The sequence below is a fragment of the Hyaena hyaena genome, unplaced genomic scaffold (assembly GCF_003009895.1).
Source record: "Hyaena hyaena isolate Hyena2069 unplaced genomic scaffold, ASM300989v1 scaffold_1329, whole genome shotgun sequence".
Taxonomy (NCBI): domain Eukaryota; kingdom Metazoa; phylum Chordata; class Mammalia; order Carnivora; family Hyaenidae; genus Hyaena; species Hyaena hyaena.
The window spans coordinates 165,287-184,031 of record NW_024081957.1 but is presented as its reverse complement, the minus strand read 5'-3'; the positions used below and the strand labels follow the sequence as shown (position 1 = coordinate 184,031).

General features: G+C 41.8%; 1 protein-coding gene across 2 annotated transcripts; it reads right to left on the bottom strand.

Annotated features, from left to right (window-relative positions):
• Positions 1–1,782: 1,782 nt before the first annotated feature.
• Positions 1,783–17,883, bottom strand: LIPF (lipase F, gastric type). Of its 2 annotated transcripts, none has more exons than XM_039223342.1 (9): positions 17,761–17,883; positions 17,469–17,586; positions 16,475–16,673; positions 14,751–14,860; positions 10,117–10,253; positions 8,133–8,279; positions 6,048–6,119; positions 5,334–5,405; positions 1,783–2,016 (listed from the first exon to the last, which is right to left on the bottom strand). In XM_039223342.1, exons 1-9 carry the CDS (start codon positions 17,863–17,865, stop codon positions 1,783–1,785), a joined length of 1,194 nt encoding a protein of 397 aa, XP_039079273.1. In that variant the 5' UTR covers positions 17,866–17,883. The 2 variants fall into 2 exon arrangements, with proteins under 2 accessions (XP_039079273.1, XP_039079274.1); XM_039223343.1 differs by having other exon boundaries at positions 16,475–16,577; positions 17,472–17,586.
• Positions 17,884–18,745: the final 862 nt, after the last annotated feature.

The window sequence follows — 18,745 nt, the reverse complement described above, 5'->3', positions numbered from 1 at the left end:
GGGAAGAGCTTATTTTGGATCCTGATTCAAGCAAACTATAAAAAATTTAGACATTTTTGACACAATTGGAAATTTTAACAGTGGCTGGATGTTTAAGAATATTAAGAAAATTTTGGATGTGATCATGGTATTTTTATGTTTAAAAAGAGACTTTATCAGGGAAGCCTGGGTGGCACAGTGTCTTAAGCATCCGACTTCAGATCAGGTCATGATCTCACAGTTGGTGAGTTCGAACCCCGCATTGGGCTTTCTGCTATCGGCACAGAGACTGCTTTGAATTCTGTGTCCCTCCTTCTGCCTCTCCATCTTGCTCTCTCTTTCTCTCTCTCTCAAAAATAAATAAACATTAAAAAATTAAGAAATAAAAAGAGACCTTATCTTCCAGAAATAACTTCCTGTAATACTCATGGGTGAAATATATGTCTCAAATTTCCCTCAAATTACTATGGAACAAGATAGAAACTAGAGAAATAAATCCTTGAAGATCAGCTGGGATGTTGACAGTTCTGATTTAGGAATGAGAGATGTTAGTAGAAATATATTTATTTATATAAAAAATATATATACTTGTGTTCAACAACAAAAACTAAAGTTGCTCATGTTTGCTAAGTACAGACTAAAGGTAGTTCACTTTAATGGTCGTACTTTCCTTGAGAAGGTAGAACTGATGAAGCATCTGACTCCTTAACCAGCTACACCACCATGAATATTAGTCAGTAGTCACTGACACTCTCATGTCAGTTTATTAAAGTCTTCCAACCAACAAAGTTCACTGAAATATTAAAATAAAGCCGTTTGCATGATCTTCTTTGAGCAATTTCTTACTTTCACTTTAAAAATAAAGGAGATAAAGTGAACAGGAAAGCTTCGGGCTTTCTAGCAAAGGTTGAGGGGCCTGACAGTGCAATGAAAACACTAACAGGGTTTTGTGAATACTCACTACGTTCTGTATACAATGTAAGTACCAGATACTCTCGATCTCAGTTGTGGGGTAGAACAGCAGAAGAGACGGAGACACATTTTACACCCAACTTCCAGAACCAGGACTGCCCTCTAGGAAGTGAAAGTGAGCTGACTTTAATTCAGCTTGTAGCTTAATTTGCCTTTTCAGGGAGGTAGATATGCATAAAAGCAAGTGACGTCCAGGGTAGAGGGAAAGAATGAACTACAGCAGTAGTAGGCCATAGAAGGTGCTGGAAGCGGTACTCAGGGCCACTTGTGCACCAGAGGCTTCAGTGTTCAATCCCAGGACTGTCTTCTGGCAACATTCATGACTCATGTATCACGCTCGGTGTTGGGTCTAGCAGATAAATGGGATGGGAAGACTGGAAGAGGCCTTTTACCTCCCCAGGAATGTGTTCTTTCAAGAGTTTCTACACCCATGTTAAACACACAAAAACATTTTACTTATTTTGTTTATTTTTCTCTTTATTTATTTTGAGAGAGAGAGGAAGAGGTGGGCAGAGAGGGAAAGAGAGAGAGCATCCCAAGCAAACTCTGCACTGTCAGTATAGAGCCTGATGCAGGGCTTGAACTAATGAACTGCGAGATCATGACCTCGAGCTGAAATCAAGAGTCAGACGATTAACTGACCGAGCCACCCAGGCACCCCTAAAATTATTTTAAATTCAAAATGACAAGCAGAAAGATCGTTGATGCGAATATATTTCTAAAGTCAAAATCACAGAAGGAATCTCTGTATTCCAAAACAGTACTGAGAGCCATGTGTGAGAGAAGAAATTAATTTTGGAAACATAAATGGACAATTCTTTAACTCCAGGGCTACTGATTATCTCCCATCATAGAAACAATTTCATTGTAAATTACTTGAGGGGCATCCATGGCCCAGATAAAGTCCAAGTGATTGTAAGGAGGGATCTTCTTATGGTAAATGAGGTTGGGGAGTTTGGAAAGCAGAAGGTCGACATCTTGAGGGTCAGCCAGCAAGTCATGGCCGCCGTTCCACACTGCGATCGGGACATGCATGTCCGTCAGGTTGTAGTAGGGGGGTGTGGGCTGAAACACAAGAGAGAAAGAATCCCAGTTTTATAGGTAGCTGCACTTCAAACACTTATTCCTTGGCTAGATTTATGTATACTTATATATTTAATTTATTTATGTAAGTAAATATATATTTAAAGCTGTACTTTAAATACTTACTCCTTGGCTAGATTAATTTATTTATATAAATACATGTAAATATATAAATAAATATAAACATATATAATATATGTTAATTTATTTATATAAATATATGTAAATACATAAATATAAACATAAATTAACATATATAATACATGTTAATTTATTTATATAAATACATGTAAATGCATAAATAAATATAAACACATAACATATATGTAAATATGTAAACATATGTGTTTATATATGTAAATAAATATAAACATATATATGTTAATTTATATAAATATATGTAAATACATAAATAAATACAAACATATATAACTTATTCATTTAAATAAGTATATATTAAATAGAGATATATTTAATATATAATATATATATGTAATATTAGCCAACCTAGATGTTTTATTGATGTAGAATTGACTTAGAATATTATATTAATTTCAGGCATACAACATAGTGATTTAATATATGTACATATCATGAAATAATTGCCACAATAAGTGTAGTTATGTCCACTACCACATGTAGTCACAATTTTTGTGTGTGTGTGATGAGAACTTTTAAGATCTACTTTCTTGGCAACTTTCAAATGCACAATACAGTATTGTTAATTACAGTCACCATGCTGTACGTGACACCCTCAGGACTTATTTGTTTTATAAACTGGGAGTTTGTACCTTCTGACCACCTTCACCCATTTTACCAACCCTGTACCCCCCACCTCTGGCAACTACCAATTTTCTCTCTATCTATGAAGTCAGCTGTTGTTTATGTTAGATCCCACAAAGAAGTGAGATTATACAGTATATATCCTTCTCTGTATGACTTACGTGACCTAATATCATGCCCTCAAGTTTCATCCATGTTGTGCAAATGGCATGGTCTGGTTTTCTAAGTAGATTCTTAATGGTCATTGCTGAGAGAAAGTCACCTTTATCCACAGCGCAAAATGGAAGCAATATGTTTCAGGCCAGTGCTTCTCAAACTCTAACCAGGCCTGTGAATCACTTGTGGATCTTGTTAATACAAAGATTCTGATTCAGGACATCTGGGGAAAGGGCCGGATTCTGCATTCCCACATGATGCTGATGCTGTTGGTCTTGGACCATGCCTTGAATAGCAAGGCTTTAGATAACAATTCTTACAAATTAAAAACTTAGATTTCTACCCAAGTGAAAGGAAGTAGATTTGATTGGATTCTAACTGTAATTGACTATTTCAGTATACCCAGACACTCTAAAATATGATCTTGAAATGTCATTTATTTTGGCTTTGTACTGATTTACCAGGATGGTCAGTGAGTCTGTCAGTCTGTTCAGTTCAGTTAAGAGGTTGTATTTGTTGAATACTTACCTGATTTTACTAAATAGTGGACCAAATTCTGATAAAAGCTATCATCAGCCCCATTTGCATTTCTAGAAAATCACCATTTACACATAGATTTTAAAGAAGTTAATAAAGCAGGACAAGGGAATAAGCAAACCATCACCAATTTCACCACTATCAACAGAGAATTTTGTTAGCTTTTTTTAGATCAAGTAATCAAGAATACTAATCCAATATACTAAATTTTTCTATGTTCTCACCTTATAGAATAGCCAACTTGTCATAGCAAGATATAATCATATATAATTTTCCATAGTATTTTAACACTCTATTATAGCAAAGAAAAGATTAGTGTAGCGAATATTAATAATAATAAACCTACTTTCCTTTATTCATGTTCCATTGTTCAAAGAGTTTCCTAGATGCTAGCTTCTGGCTCTTAAATGAGTGTCACTGCCTCAGTTGAAGACCATCCTGTGGTGTTATTGGCTTGGCTGGAGGGAGGGTGGCCTTGGGGTTTGGTATTCCAGGACCTCCTGGATGGATGTCTGTGATTACCGGTAGTATAGCCCAGTAGAAAGGTAGATGCAAAGAAAGTCTGTGCTTTGGGGGCTTGTGGAGGTGATGGGGAAAAGGGCATCTCAATGATGTCTGATCTGCTGGTGTTCTGAGAAAATCCTCTTTAAAGACATCAAAAATCTCACAAAAGTGGGGGGCATCTTCTCTCCATATATGATACTGTGGTGAAGAGACAGAAATCCCTTCTAAACATTGAGTCATGGGAGCAGATGAAAATCAGTAGGCTCCTCACCGATACTTGGGTGGAAAATCTGGGGTGGGGTCAGAAGGAAGGGGAGAGGATTACCAAAACTGCAGGGTGGCTATCCTGTTCAAATTTAGCCAGTGATGGTCTGAGGGTGTACCCTGAGCCGGGGGCTGGAAGACATTGCCTCATTCCACATGTGAGAGGAGAGGTGAAGACATTCTTGTCTGAACGCCTACAGGCCCCAGACAGGATGGGCTCCAAAGCCTGGCTGCTCTGTGCTGCAGCAAGTCCAAGGAGTGGCCCGTGTGTCTGTCTCTGCACAAGGCCCCTGTCTGCTGACAAATGTCTCCAGCCTTGACCTGCCAACATGCCAGCGTAACATCTTGTATCTAGGAATGCGGTGGAATCACTTTTCTGGCTTTGGACAAAGGAAACACTGTTGTGTAAGAACACCAGAGATTTCGTCTTTAGCTCACAAGCAGTTTGAATTATTGGCTTATTGTATCAGGGAATTGCTTCTGAAAGGAGAGAACTGTATGCTAGGAGGCTGGGATACAGGGCAGGTCTATGCAAGAGAGTGAAGGGTGATGCGTTCTAGAACATTCCTCACATGTGGTGGTGCGGTACCTTGAGCGCAGCCGTTGAAGCAGGAGCTCACAGGGGTGATGTCAGGTCTGATAACAGAATTCCAAGGAAATTATCATCTACTTTCTAATTTCCTTAAGGATGAGTCTGGGCACTAACATTCCTTTGGAAAATATATGTACGAGTATCATAATATCATCTCTAAACTTTTATATATTTGTCTTTCAAAATGTGAATAATTTCAGCGTGCCTGGTTGGCTCAGTCGGTTAAGCGTCCGACTTCAGCTCAGCTCATGATCTCACAGTTCGTGGGTTTGAGCCCCATGTTGGGCTCTGTGCTGACAGCTAGCTCAGAGCCTGGAGCCTGCCTCAGATTCTGTGTATATCCTCCCCTGCTCACGCTCTCTCTCTTTCTCTCTCTCTCTCAGAAATAAATAAAACATTAAAAAAAATTAAAACAACAACAACAACAACAAAATGTGAATAATTTCAAGTTCAAGAAGCTTACCTGATTAAAGTGAATCATGTTCTGAACGGGGCTTCCCCAGTCAAAAGCTTGGAATTTCCCAGACTTGACGGCCTAATGGAGAGAAATTAAGAATACAAAAAAATAAAAACTCTCCTCGCTATGTGAAAATCGAACCTGTCCAGAAAGTTTACGTTCACTTTAAACAGTTATTGAAAAACATTTTTCTTCTTCCCCAAACCAAAACTGTTCATCATCTAGGACAAGATATTTATGCGAGTTTAAATGTAGCTTTGCTTGAAATATTTTTCCTTGCATGCCACATCCTAAAAATCATTCATTTCTTTGCTACCCAAAATGATGGCTTTCAGAGGATTTCCGCTCCCATAGATTGATAGTTATTATCAGCGGGTAGCCACATGGCAGAAAAATTCCCTGCCAAGAGCATCAGACAGAGTATTTTGAGAATGTGCTTTAGGGGGGGACCCGGGTGGCTCAGTCAGTTAAGCGTCTGACCTTGGCTCAGGTCATGATCTTGCAGCTCGTGGGTTTGAGACCCCCATCGGGCTCTGTGCTGACAGCTCAGAGTCCATGTCTCCTTCTCTCTCTACTCCACCCCCGCTCGTCCACTGTCTCTCTCTCATTCTCTCTCAAAAATAAAAGTAAACATTAAAACAGAAAAAGAATGTACTTTAGGTAAAGTGCCAGGGGATCAGGTGCACAATGGGAGTTTGAATAGCATTTGAGAAATGATACCTGGGACCAGTGGAGAACGTTTTGAACCGACGTTCCTGCTGGATTATGTGATAGATACACATCCAAGCGACTCTAGAAAGCAAACACACACACAGATACAGATGTATATTTGGTTTCTTAGAAATAGCATAAGAGTGAAATTTTTCTTATCTGGGTCAAGTGTTTAAGGGTTTACCCGAAGCATAGTAGCAACACGGTTGTTACACCCATTTAGAGTTTGCAAAGGGTGATTGCAGGCGCCAGTCTGTTGATTGGTGGCTACCCAATGAGAAGAACTTATCTCTTCTATCAAAATGGGAATCGGGACTCAGAGAAGTTTAGAGAAATGTCCAATGTCACTTGTCCCGTATCAGGGTGGAGCCACAGACTTTAAGCTAGATCTCTAAGTTCTCAGCTCTTCATTCTTCTCTACCCAGGGCCAGAGTGCAGTGAATGTAGCATCCATATGCAGGCATCTTGGTCTACAGACCTATGTATGTGTATATATCTAGACGGATGTATATATACATCATACATGTGATAGTCGGTATACCTATATGGTACATTTACAATCGTTATGCCATCCTACTGTCTTATCAGTGCCTTGGTCAGACCCCACACAACACACTGAAATGCCCATCTCAACTTACATAGATTAGTTCATAGTGGGTCTTAATTCCACTGTGTATGAGACCACGGATAGAATCAAACAAGTTGACCATCTTCATAGGGTAATGAAGTATCTCTTCACATAATTTTCATGCAGAGGATGAAATCTCTAATTGCCTCCTCAGGTCTCTATTTTACTATTATTTTTCTCATAAGGCTTTTGTGGATGGAACCCAGTCATTTGTTCTGCCTTTTCTTGGTGTGATAAGGGTAGACTATTCCATTGAGCTCCGCATACAAAATGGAAGGCATGCCCATCCAAAATAAAAACTAAGGAAAGTTCCCTTTGTTCATATATATTTTAAAATATCTACAGATTTGGACCAGCATTGAGAAAAAGAACTGAATGTCCTTGATACCCATGAGGGAGGGAACATATCTGTCTTTTCAGCATTGTGTTCCCAATAGCCACAACCCTTAGCAGTGCCTCTAATAAATGCTGTTTGCTGAGTAGGTATCTGGAAGTAGAATTATATCTTTTTATCAGTGTACTTGGTTTATTTAGGTGTTCAAGGGTGTATAACTAAACTGACAATTCTGAGCCAGGATAATTGTCAGTCTCTAAAAGTATCAGTAGCAAAACATACTATTACTATGAGCTATGTGCTTTGAATTATGTTCTGTATGTTTTATGTATATTAGTTCATTTAATCTCCACAATAGTACATTTTGTGGACAAGCAAACCAAGGCAGATGAGTGTAAGTAGCTCCAAAGATAAGATTTGAATTTAGCCTCTTAACTTGACTCCATGCTCTTAACTATTTTTGATACTGCATTTTGCAGTTTTAAAATCCGAATCCAGGGCACCTGGGTGGCTCAGTCAGTTAAGCATCTGACTCTTGATTTCGGCTCAGGTCATGATCTCATGGTTCATGAGTTCCAGCCCTGCACTGGATTCTCTCTTGGGATTCTCTCTCTCCCTCTCTCTTTTCCCTTTCTCTCTCTCTCACAAAATAAATGGATAAACTTTAAAACCCCAACCGAAAGCAAAACAAATGAAGTAGAAGATAAAGAGTGGCACTTGGGTGACAGCAGGGAGCTGGAGGGAACAAAACTGAGAGCAATGATATGGCTTTCCTTGGGCTGAGCTACCTGACATGGACATAATTCTGAAGCTTTTCGTAGCTGTTTCAATGATCATTTCTTTAAAAACAATTTTTAATGTTTATTTTTGAGAGATCGCAAGCAGGAGAGAGGCAGAGAGAGAGAAAAGGAGACACAGGATCCAAAGCAGGCTTCAGACTCTGAGATGTCAGCACAGAGCCCTATGTGGGGCTTGAACTCGTGAACCGCGAGATGATGACCTGAACCAAAGTCGGACCCTTAACCTACTGTGCCACCCACGTGCCCTGAATGATCCTTTCTAAGTGATGGTATGACAAGTCATGAAAGTGCTGCTCCAAATCTTCAGAACAGAAATGTCAATGCATACAAACCATATTTAAGTTACTAGTGTCAAATCCACAAATGATAAATAAGGCATTGCTGCAGAGGAGGTCCACCGTCTGGCGGGAGCACACTTCAGTAGCAAGAAATTGATCAAAAAAGTGGTGTGGGTAGAATATTTTGTTTCCAAATACAAGCTGAAAAACAAAAGCATGGTTAGAGGTTTGCAAAAATTAAGCTGCAGAAAAGACGCATTAATTTGCTGGTACAGGAGTGACTAGGCTGAAGAGATTTTCATCATTCTTTATGTTGTTTCAGGAATCTTGAATACTTTTTCTCACTTAATTCCCGCAGCTTACTTGTGGAGGGGGCAAGGCAGATATCTGTAGGAATATTTATGGCTCCATTGAGAAACATACTGGCTGGTGAGAATATAAAACACAAGGAATTATAGTCTAGTTGGGCTCCTAAGCGTTATGAAAGAAAATCATAAAACAATGTGGCAAAATGTCATAATTAAGCGCCAAGATAGCAATAAAACATGAAAAGATTAGGAGCGGAAATGGCGACTCTGGGCCATATTTTCAGCAAAGCCTTTGGTAAAACAAGGAAGCCAGGATTGAAAGGGTTGAAACACATTTTGAAAAGATTTGCCTCAACTCTTCTTGAGGAAAATAAACATTTTCTCATCTCCATATTATACATGAGCAAACCGGAGGTGAATAAATAGGGTCTTGTGCTGACGAGAACTGGATTATAGCTAGAATCCCGACCCAAACCTCAAGCCTCTGACTTAAGGTCTAGTGCTTTTTATTATTTTTTTTAAACCAACGTCTACATCACCAGTCAGAACATCTGAGTACAAGGAGGAAATAAATGTCTGCATCAGTGCAGCCAGTAATTATACTCAAGGTCATCATGATTTTTCACATTTAAAATAAATTTTTAAAAAATATTTTATTTATTTCTGACAGAAAGAGACAGCGTGAGCAGGGGAGGGTCAGAGAGGAGGGAGATACAAGAGCCGAAACAGGTCCAGGCTCTGAGCTAGCTGTCAGCACAAAGCCCGACAAGGGGCTTGAACCCACGAACCGTGAAATCATGACCTGAGCTGAAGTCGGACGCTTAACCGACTGAGCCACCCAGGTGCCCTTGATGTTTTCACATTTTGAATAGAAACTTTACAAATGTAGTTTGACTGTAGCTAGAGTCTCTTAGGCTTTCCACACACACGTTCATTCAGAGTTTAAAGAAAAGAAGGGTACAAAACCACAGGAGGAAATAGCATCATGACTTTTGACAACCTGAGCGAAAACTGTTCTCCTAAAGCATGTTGTGTCTGTGTACGTGTGCGTTGGCTTCTGTAGGTGGGAGAAGCAGGGGATTAAGTGTTGGAAGAACCAAGATTACAAATTCCCTCCGTGTATGCCACCTACACAAGGCACTTCCGGTTTACTGCACTCCACGCCCCCGACCTCTCGAACCCTTTAGGAAAAGCCATCTTAGGAAAAGCGTTGGAAAGCCAAGGGCATTTGATGAATGGGTCTCACGGTCCTGACCTCACCAAGCATTGCCTTCTTCTCCTCTTTCTCCTTTTCCCTCTCCTTCCCTTTCTTTTCTATCCTTCCTCTTCCTGGTTTTCCCAGCGCAGGTCGTTTAGGCTTGACTGTTTGGTTTCATTCTTATTTCCTCATCCCTGCTCTGGTGTGGAATCACGGCTTTCACATAGGTTGAAGGAAACCGAACGTCAGTGAGGAACCCACACACCCGGTGATGGTAATTCCTATCAAGTAATGGAACGTGCAGAAACCAGTGGGGATCGCAGTGGCTTAATGCGGATTCAAGCACGGTCTATGCTAGCGGAGAAATAAAACACGATGCGCACAAGGAATGAAACACGCATGCGCGCATTCCCACTCCCACTCTTGGCTGAAAACATGATTGGAAAGCACCCCCGGTGATTTCGTTCTGTTTGCCTCACTCAAACCCAGGGACAATTTGTTGTCTCAGATTCAGTTAAAGAGAATCACATACCTTGAAGACGAATGAAGGAAGAAGCATGAGCTTGTTTAATAGGGTCTTGGTGTACTTGACAGTGGCCACTGGAGCCAGTGCATAAAAGGTTTTTATTCTCTTAGCCAGTTTGGGATTGGTAGAGAAGGCGATAAAACCTGGAATAGAGGAACAAGGAACCGGTGAAGAAGGCGAGAGAGCGTGTGTGTCTGTTACAGGTGTGACATTATATTGGATTTACTTAAAGTGCCATTTACTAACAGAGACTACCTGAGAAACTGACAATCTCTGCTTGTTCAGAGCGCTCAGATTTTTATATATTTGTTTTATTCTCATAGACTCTGGGAACGTGAGGCTAGAACTTTTAAAAAGTTATAATACATTCTTTTTTTTATCTGACTATAGAAAATAGGCCAACTTTAGGATAATCAAATGGTGACAAAAGTTATTTATACTACATGTAGATTTTGATGAGTTCAAATTCATGCCATCACAGTGAGATAATTAGCATTTAAGAAGAGTAGGGTATGTAAGTGGGAAGATTAAAAGCATGGGTTTGAAGTCTGACCAAACAGGATTTGAATCCTAGCTTTGTGGTTTACTAGCTTTGCGACGTTGGACGAGTCACCTAAAACTAAGAGCCTCAGTTTCCTCATCTGAAATATGGGGATAATAATGAGTGCTTCATTAGGTTTTTTAGGAACCAAGTGAGGTGGATTATAGAAGGTATTTACCAAGATATGAGGCATATCGGAAATGCTGGACAAGTGAGTGGCCCAGATCATTCAAACATCTATACACGGTAAATATACTCAGCTTCTGTCTGTAATTAACTGGTTTTATGAACAGTAACATATTAGTAGACTAGGATGTGGCCAAATAGTTATTAATCTAAATTCTATACAAACTACATGGGAGAATCTCTCCCCACAGTTACTAATGGTATATTTTTGAGACACAAGAATAGCCTGAGAAAAAGAGAGTTTCAGGTGTGGACACTTACCTCACCTATGTAACGTACAGCCTAGTTTTACTTGAGGAAGGCTGTTCTTTCAAGAATACTACATTTATTGTGGGATCTTTACCCGATTGCCTAATTCTGCAGATTACAGCCAGCATATCCCCCAGAGAAAGCAAGAACCACACAGGAAGAGCTTGTGTGGGTGTCAGTAGGCCCCCGCACTCTCAGGACAGGTGGCTTCTCAGAACACACTTGCTTGCTCAGAGTCAACAATCCTATTTTACATGCAATTCTAACAAGGGTGCTTCTCTAACTTCCCAGGACACAGAAGATTAGAAACACCTTCCAGAAGTCTAGGAGTCGGGTGACAGCAGTGACGAGAGATCCATTAGTAAGAAAGAGGAATGATCCCATTCAATTCAGTTGACCCCAAAGAAGGTCGTAGGGAGTTATTTAGTGTCAGTTCTATTTATCTCAATAAATCCTCAGGATGCTGTTGCAGTGTATCTCAAGGCAATAATTTTATGACCCGAGATCATCAAGAAAAGGTTAAACTCTGTTCAATGTGCACTCTTTAAAAAAGCAGCAGTGTAGGAGTGCCTGGGTGGCTCAGCTGGTTGAGTGTGTGACTTCAGCTCAGGTCATGATCTTGTGGTTTGTGAGTTCAAGCCCCACGTTGGGCTTTTTGCTGTCAATGCAGAACCTGCTTTGGATCCTCTGTCCCCCTCTCTGCTGCCCCTCCCCCACTCACTCCCCCTCCTCTCAAAAAGAAGTAAAACATTTTAAAAAAGCAGCAACAGTGTGCTGTGAGTTGAGGGCAGATTTTCCTCCAAAATAATGAGAGTTTTGTATGGTTTTGGAAACGAGAGCAGTGAATTTTAGTAATCTATAGCAACTGCCACTCTCTAGCAGAGGATTGTGAGTTAATTGTGGACCATGTGGGACTGGTACTGTGCTCCCCTGCCGGGATCCGTCTTCACGTCTGAGGCATTCATTCAACGCCAGCAGCTCCTCTCTGATTGTGCTTTTGCCCAAGACAATCAAGGCTTCTCAAAGAATTCAAGAGAATCTCTTCCCAGGGCAGCCTGCACACAATGGGCAGTCAACTGGTGGGTAAAAAGGCCCAGCCACCTGTCTCGCTCAAAGACTCTGAAGAGCCATTCCATACAGAGTTGGGCTGTGGACTTTTGGGGGGACTGTATCACGTCCCAGCTGCCCCATTCTGCCTTTCTGGCCTTTACTCAAGCAGTGTTTATTTACAGAACACCCAGAATGCTAATCCTATCTCCTCAGAAACATGATGTATGCCACAATGACAAAGGACACTGGGAAACTCTTCTTCAGACCTCTCTCTGTCTAAAAGTCTCGGGGAGGGGGGGCTTGCTTCAGGATAGCATGTGGTAGGAGGAGGATTTCCACGAGCGCCCCCACCTCCAACCTCATCGACTTCCCTGCATCCATGTTCTGATCGCTTAGAATCACGGCAGGGACTCAGGTCATCAGCCGAGAGTGGGGACTAGTGTAAAAACACGTTGTTATTCCTTCCCTGTGACTCCTTCTTCCCCCTTTCGCTTCCACCTTTTTCCTTCCCTGTAGCTTTCTCTCGTGTGCCCTTGAACTCACCTGATGAAGCTCACATCCCAGCCACTCCTCTGAGGTTGACCTTAGAAAGGTCCCCAACAGCTTTCCAGCTGCCAAGTGCAATGGTCCTGCCTCAGACTTCATTTCACCTGACTCATCAGAGTTGACCATCTTCTCCTTCTTAAAACACATTCTCCTCCTGACCCCCAGAGCACCAGGCACTCCTGGCTTCCTCATGGTTCTGTCACCATCACAGTATCTTTGGCTGATTCCCCCTCATCTTCTGGATTAAGACTGACCCAGGGCTTTGCTCAGGGACACCTCCTCTTTCCTGTCTGAGCTCATTCCTTTGCATTCTGTCTCATGTACATTTTGTTTTTGGTCCAGTCCTCGCCCCTGAACCCCAGATTTGTATCATTACTCGACTGCTTGGCCCTCGACTGAAATCTCCAACGGGTGTGTGACACTGAGCAGCTAGGGGATGGCACCCTGTTCCATTGTCACAGCCTTTCCCACCATGGTTTGTGTGTCTCTATTACTCCAGATGCCCAGGTCACAAATCCTGGGCTCATTCTTGACTCCTCTCTTTCTCTGACACCCCACATTCTGTGTAGGCAAGTCCTAGTCCTGTTCACGTCCCCTCCGGAAAATATCTGGAAACTGGCTGTGCACCACAGCTACCCACCCTCACCCGGGTCACTACCACGCCTCAAGTGGGTTACTCTAAGAGTCCTCCAGCTGGGTTCCCTAACCAGGGTCTCAAGCAGCAGCTAGAGGGATCTTGTTCACAGGACCGTGTCCCTTCCCATCCTGTTGAGGATCCTGAGGTCAGATGCTGAAACTCCTCCCTTCAAAACTCATCTGCGGTTACCCTGTTCACTCAGAGTAAAAGCTGAAATCCCTACAGCAGTCAAAAAGCCCTGGGGCACCTGAGTGGCTCAGCCCGTTGAGCGTCCTACTTCCGCTCAGGTCATGATCTCACCGCTCATGACTTTGAGGCCCACATCCAGCTCTGTGCTGACAGCTTGGAGCCTGGAGCCTGCTTGGGAGTCTATGTCTTCCTCTCTCTCTCTGCCCCTCCTCCCCCCAAAATAGATAAACATTAAAAAGCCCTGAACAATCTGCCCTCCTCAAACCGCATCTCACCCCCTCCATCTCATCCCTCACTCTGTCTTTCTGATTCAGCTACACAATGCATTGCCTCGTTGCCGTTCCTTGAACATGCTGCCGCCTCAGATCCTTTGCTTTTATCTTCCTCTCTTCCTGGAGATACACACAGTCTTTCGGGTATACAAACAGCTCAGACCCCTACCTCCTTCATACCTTAACTCGGAGAGTACTGGTGGTATACTCTATCTAAACTCGCTGAGTTCCCTCTAACACTCCCTAATAGGCTTTCCTGATTTATTTGCTTCCCATAATGTTACCGTTACCTAGCCTACTCTATTAAAATTTTTTTTAAGTTTATTTATTATTTAGAGAAAGAGAGAGCATGAGCAAGGGAGGGGCAAAGAGAGAGGGAGAGAGAATCCCAAACGGGCTCCATGCTGTCATCACAGAGCCCATCGTGGGGCTCAAACTCACAAACCAGGAGATCACGACCTGAGCTGAAGTCACGAGTCTGATGCTTAACCGATTCAGCCACCCAGGCACTCCTGTTTTACTTTTTCATCCTTGTTACCTTCTCTGCCTCCCCACTGGGGTATGTGCGGTACAAAGGTGGAAATTTTAATCTATTACATTTATTGCTGTTATTCTTAGGACCCCTGGCAGGTGCTCCATAAATGTGGTGGAACGGACGGAACACGTTCAGTCCAGAGACCACGCGGTGTCAGGTCTCAGGGCAAGAACTTGACAGCCAGTTGCCCGAGCTGGTATCCGAGTTACCCTCTGTGTCCTACCTGTGTTACGTGTGCACAAATGATTTACCCTCCTGTTTCTGTTTCCCCATATATACAATAGGAATAATAATTGTCCCCATGTCACTGGGTTGTGTGGCCATTACATTGTATAATGAATGGAAAGCAATCAGCAAGATGACCAATAGGGCTACACTACCACTGGAAGGGGGTCTACACAAGCAAAACTACCCACTTTAACAGCTTTTACCTACCAATCGTGGTGCCCTGGGAATGGCCAACGTAGCGGAGCTGATCCTGTCCAGTTTTCTTCAAAATAAAGTCAATTGTGGCCGGAAGGTCATATTTAGCCATTTCATCAAAGCTGCAAGAAAAAAAAAGGTAAAATAAAGTGGCATACATTTCCTTGCTGTAATTTCTAAGAGTCGAGCATATATATAGCTAAGCCTCTCTTAGAGAAACAGAAAACTAAGTTCTCTAAGCATTGCTGCTCATAGACCATTAGTTAGTGTCAGGTGCTTTGGGGGGAGTGGGTTCTTATAAATGGCTGACATCATTTCTGAGGCACAGGCACAGCGTGACAGCTGCCAACAGGGTAGCATCTGTAGGTGGGGATTATTTCTGTCACTGAAAATGAATGTCAGATTTAATAATCATTTGCCAGAGCAGGTGAATTGTCTGTCTCTCCCTCAATTTTACTCTCCACACAGGAGCCAGAGCACTCTTTTGAAAATGCAAATGGAGAGGGGTGCCTGGGTGGCTCAGTCAGTTAAGTGTCCGACCTCAGCTCAAGTCATGATCTTGTGGTTCCCGAGTTCGAGCCCCACGTCGGGCTCTGTGCTGACAGCTCAGAGCCTGGAGCTGCTTTGGATTCTGTGTCTCCCTCTCTCTCTGCCCCTACTCTGTTCTCTCTTTGTCTCTCTCAAAAATAAGCAAAGAAAGAAAGAAAGAAAGAAAGAAAGAAAGAAAGAAAGAAGGAAAGAAAGAAAGAAAAGAAAAGAAAAGGCAAATGGAGATTCCGTCACTCTTGTTGGGGACTTCTCAGCGGCTTCTCGCTGCACTGAGAGGAGCTCCCAGCCCTGAGCGTGGCCCGAGTAGCCAGCCTCGCCGAGCAGCCTCAGCATCTGCAATTTCCTGTCCTGTAGCTCTTCCTCGTCACTCAGGAGTCATGGGCTTCCTTTCAGGCCCTGAACTCCAGAGCCTCTCTGTGCCCCAGCACCAGCACCGAAGCCTCTGCCGTTTCCCCTTCCATCAGCAGTTTTCAGGGATGAGGCCCGAGAGGGCCGGAGATTGGAAACCATTGCAAATCTTTCCACGGTGTCCCTGATCTTCACTCCCTCCCTCCGCCTCCCATTCTTGATGACCGCTCAGGTTCTTGAACCCCCAACTGAGTTTTCCCGGCCTCCTGAGTCTCTGAGATGCTTCTTTGGGAATCTGATGAAGGCAGTGAGTTTTCTCGCTTCAGTTTGCTTTGTTCTCATTCCATTTGGGTAAGCATATTCAGGGAATCCGCTAATAACAGGTGTTGAGATCTATAGGAAGTGTAGGGGGGAAGCTACCCTGGCAGGGAGGTGTATGGAAGAACCATACATGTGTATAGAATATGCATAACTTGCTTTTATCCCATTTGGAGGATAATATGTTAAAACAGGACTGAGTTGGGGGCCCTGGGGTGGCTCGGTCAGTTAAGGGTCCAACTTTGGCCCAGGTCATGATCTTGAGGTTTATGAGTTCAAGACCCAGATTGGGCTCTGTGCCGACAGTGCAGAGCCTGGAGCCTGCTTCGAATTCTGTGTCTCCCTCTCTCTCTGGCCCTCCCCCACTCATGCTTGGCCTCTGTTTTTCTCCCTTTCTGTCTCAAGAAATAAATAAACATTTAAAAATTTTTAAAAATGATACGACTGGTTTGGAATACATACACGCAACCACCCATGCTTTTTAAACTCAACATTTGTTTTTAATTGTCCCTTTTCCTTACCTGAACTCCCAGAATTCAATCGTGTCTGGCGAATAGTATATGTTTTTCCTGGCCCAGGTGTTCCCCCTGCTGTTCCCCAGCCACACGTCATAACCAGCGTCGGCCAGGATGAAGCCCAGGCTGTTGTTGGGAAGATTGGAAATCCAGTTGGTGGCTGAGGTGAGCAAACCGTGCTGCAAAAACACAATGGGTCTCCGGCCTAAGGGAGAAATGTGTACCCAAGCTTTACAAGCTCATCCCTTCTTCTCAGATAAGCACAAAGACAGAACTAGGCTTTCAAAGGACTAAATGAAATATGTTTGCTTGATTGACTATATTAATTATGGTGACGGTTTCTCAAGTGACAAACCATTTCAAATTGTGCATTCTAAATATGTACAGTTTATTGTATGCCAATTGTATCTCCAAAAGCTATGAAAAAACTTATATTCTAGGAAATTCAGCAGGATGATAAATTAAGAAGATTATGAGTGGTAAAGTGATAGGGGATCTTGCTGAATTTTATTCTTTTTTGTGCTTCACAATTTTCTTGCAGTGAGAAAAAAGCTAGATATTTGACAGTAATGGCAAAAAAAAACAAAAAACCCAAAAAACAAAAAACATGACCTTTGTCTGTTTAGGAAATGAGCCTCAAATCATCTGGCACATTCTGGCTAACTCTTCTTAATCCCCCAGGACTCAGCTTAGTTATTATTTCTAGAGCAAGTTTTCCTTGACTTCCACTAGCTGAGTTAGGCACCTTTGCCAGACTGTCTAGTTTAGCATTCTTTGTACACTTCTAGCACTTATCACGTATTATTTTAACTCTCCGTTCGTGTATCTATCTTGTTGACTGGATGGTGATCTCTTTGAAGACCAGAGATAAGGTTGCATCGTTGCAAGACTCACTAAGTCCTTAGGAAGAAATGAAAGGAGGAAGGAAGGGAGGAAAGAATGAAAGGAAGAGTGAGGAAAAGAGGAAGAGAGAGAAAAAGGAAAGGAGGGAGGGTTATACCTTTATTCTCTGAATTTTTCTTTCCGTAAGGAATTCTGTTGATACCAAGGACATAACCGTCTTCAGTTACAACCTCATACTCTTCACTCGGGTATCCCCAGAAGGAGATCATCTGACTCTGATGAGGAAAAACAAAGCTTTAAGCTTTAGTTGACTTTTTAAACACATCTAGTAATAGATACGGTTAGTTATTCTTTATCTGTCATGTAAAGGATTCAACTCGCAGTGATTCTAAGTCACGGTGGTAGCTCTTGGTTGTGTAGGTTCCCTACCGCCAACCCCAGTGACTTACAATATTCATAGTCACTTCAGGGCTTGTAGGATGTAATTTTCCAAAGAAACCATGTGTGGCTCCAAGCGCAGATATCAGACTTGCCACTGTTAATAGCAACTGCATTTTGGCCTTGTCTGAAACAGAAGAATGACCCATAATAGTTAAACAATTACGTTTTCATAATGCTCATATTTTGTGCTAATTTTACTTTCATGCAAAATAGAGAAAGACTTGGGTTTGATTATATTCTGTTGGGCAATAAACTGGGACACATGGACATTGGCGTAGGCATTGTAGTGCTTGATTCCTTTTAAGAATATTTCCCACTTGGTTTTCAAGTCACGTTGAGTAAATCTGAATTGATAAAAATGTCTTCTAATTGTCTGACATAATACATTCTTATTACGCTTTAGGCTTAAGGCTTTTGTCAATTTATTTTGAGAGCCCAAAATTGTGTGTGTGTTGGGGGTGTTGTGTAGACATACAAGTCTTCTAGATTCATCCACAATATAACATGCATTCTAACTCATCTTGACATTTTCGATATCGTTTATAATAGCCACTCCATATATATTTATTGATTTGAGGTAATTATGTAGATTTAAAAGCTGCCACCACCTACTCAGAATGTTGTCCTAACTAGAAAAATATATGTATATAATTTCGGGAAAGTGTTTGCTCTTTTGATATTTTGGCTGAGATATTACCTTATTGAAATTACTTAGGTAGGTCTTATAAATTAACAATGCGTTGGATGGTACGATATCTTTGTTTGCAAGTATTTGACGACAAAAAGGAAAATCAGTATCATGATTTCAGAAGAATTCTATGGATTTTCTAATTCTAATTATATATAATATATATAATTCATATATAACCCTCATATTTTACAGGTTAAGACCTAACAACCCACTCCTCGGATAAGTTAATGATAATTCCAAGTGGATCAAATTAGTGCTATTGTTTACATGATCAGTCTTTCACATAATTGCTCTAACAAATT

Coding starts and splice junctions, on each gene's coding strand:
- LIPF (XM_039223342.1), bottom strand. CDS start 17,865: ATGCAGTTGCTATTAACAGTGGCAAGTCTGATATCTGCGCTTGGAGCC. Junction 16,674..17,468: donor GAAAAATTCAGAGAATAAAG/GTATAACCCTCC, acceptor TTTCTCCCTTAG/GCCGGAGACCCATTGTGTTT. Junction 10,254..14,750: donor TTCCCAGGGCACCACGATTG/GTAGGTAAAAGC, acceptor CCTCTATTCCAG/GTTTTATCGCCTTCTCTACC.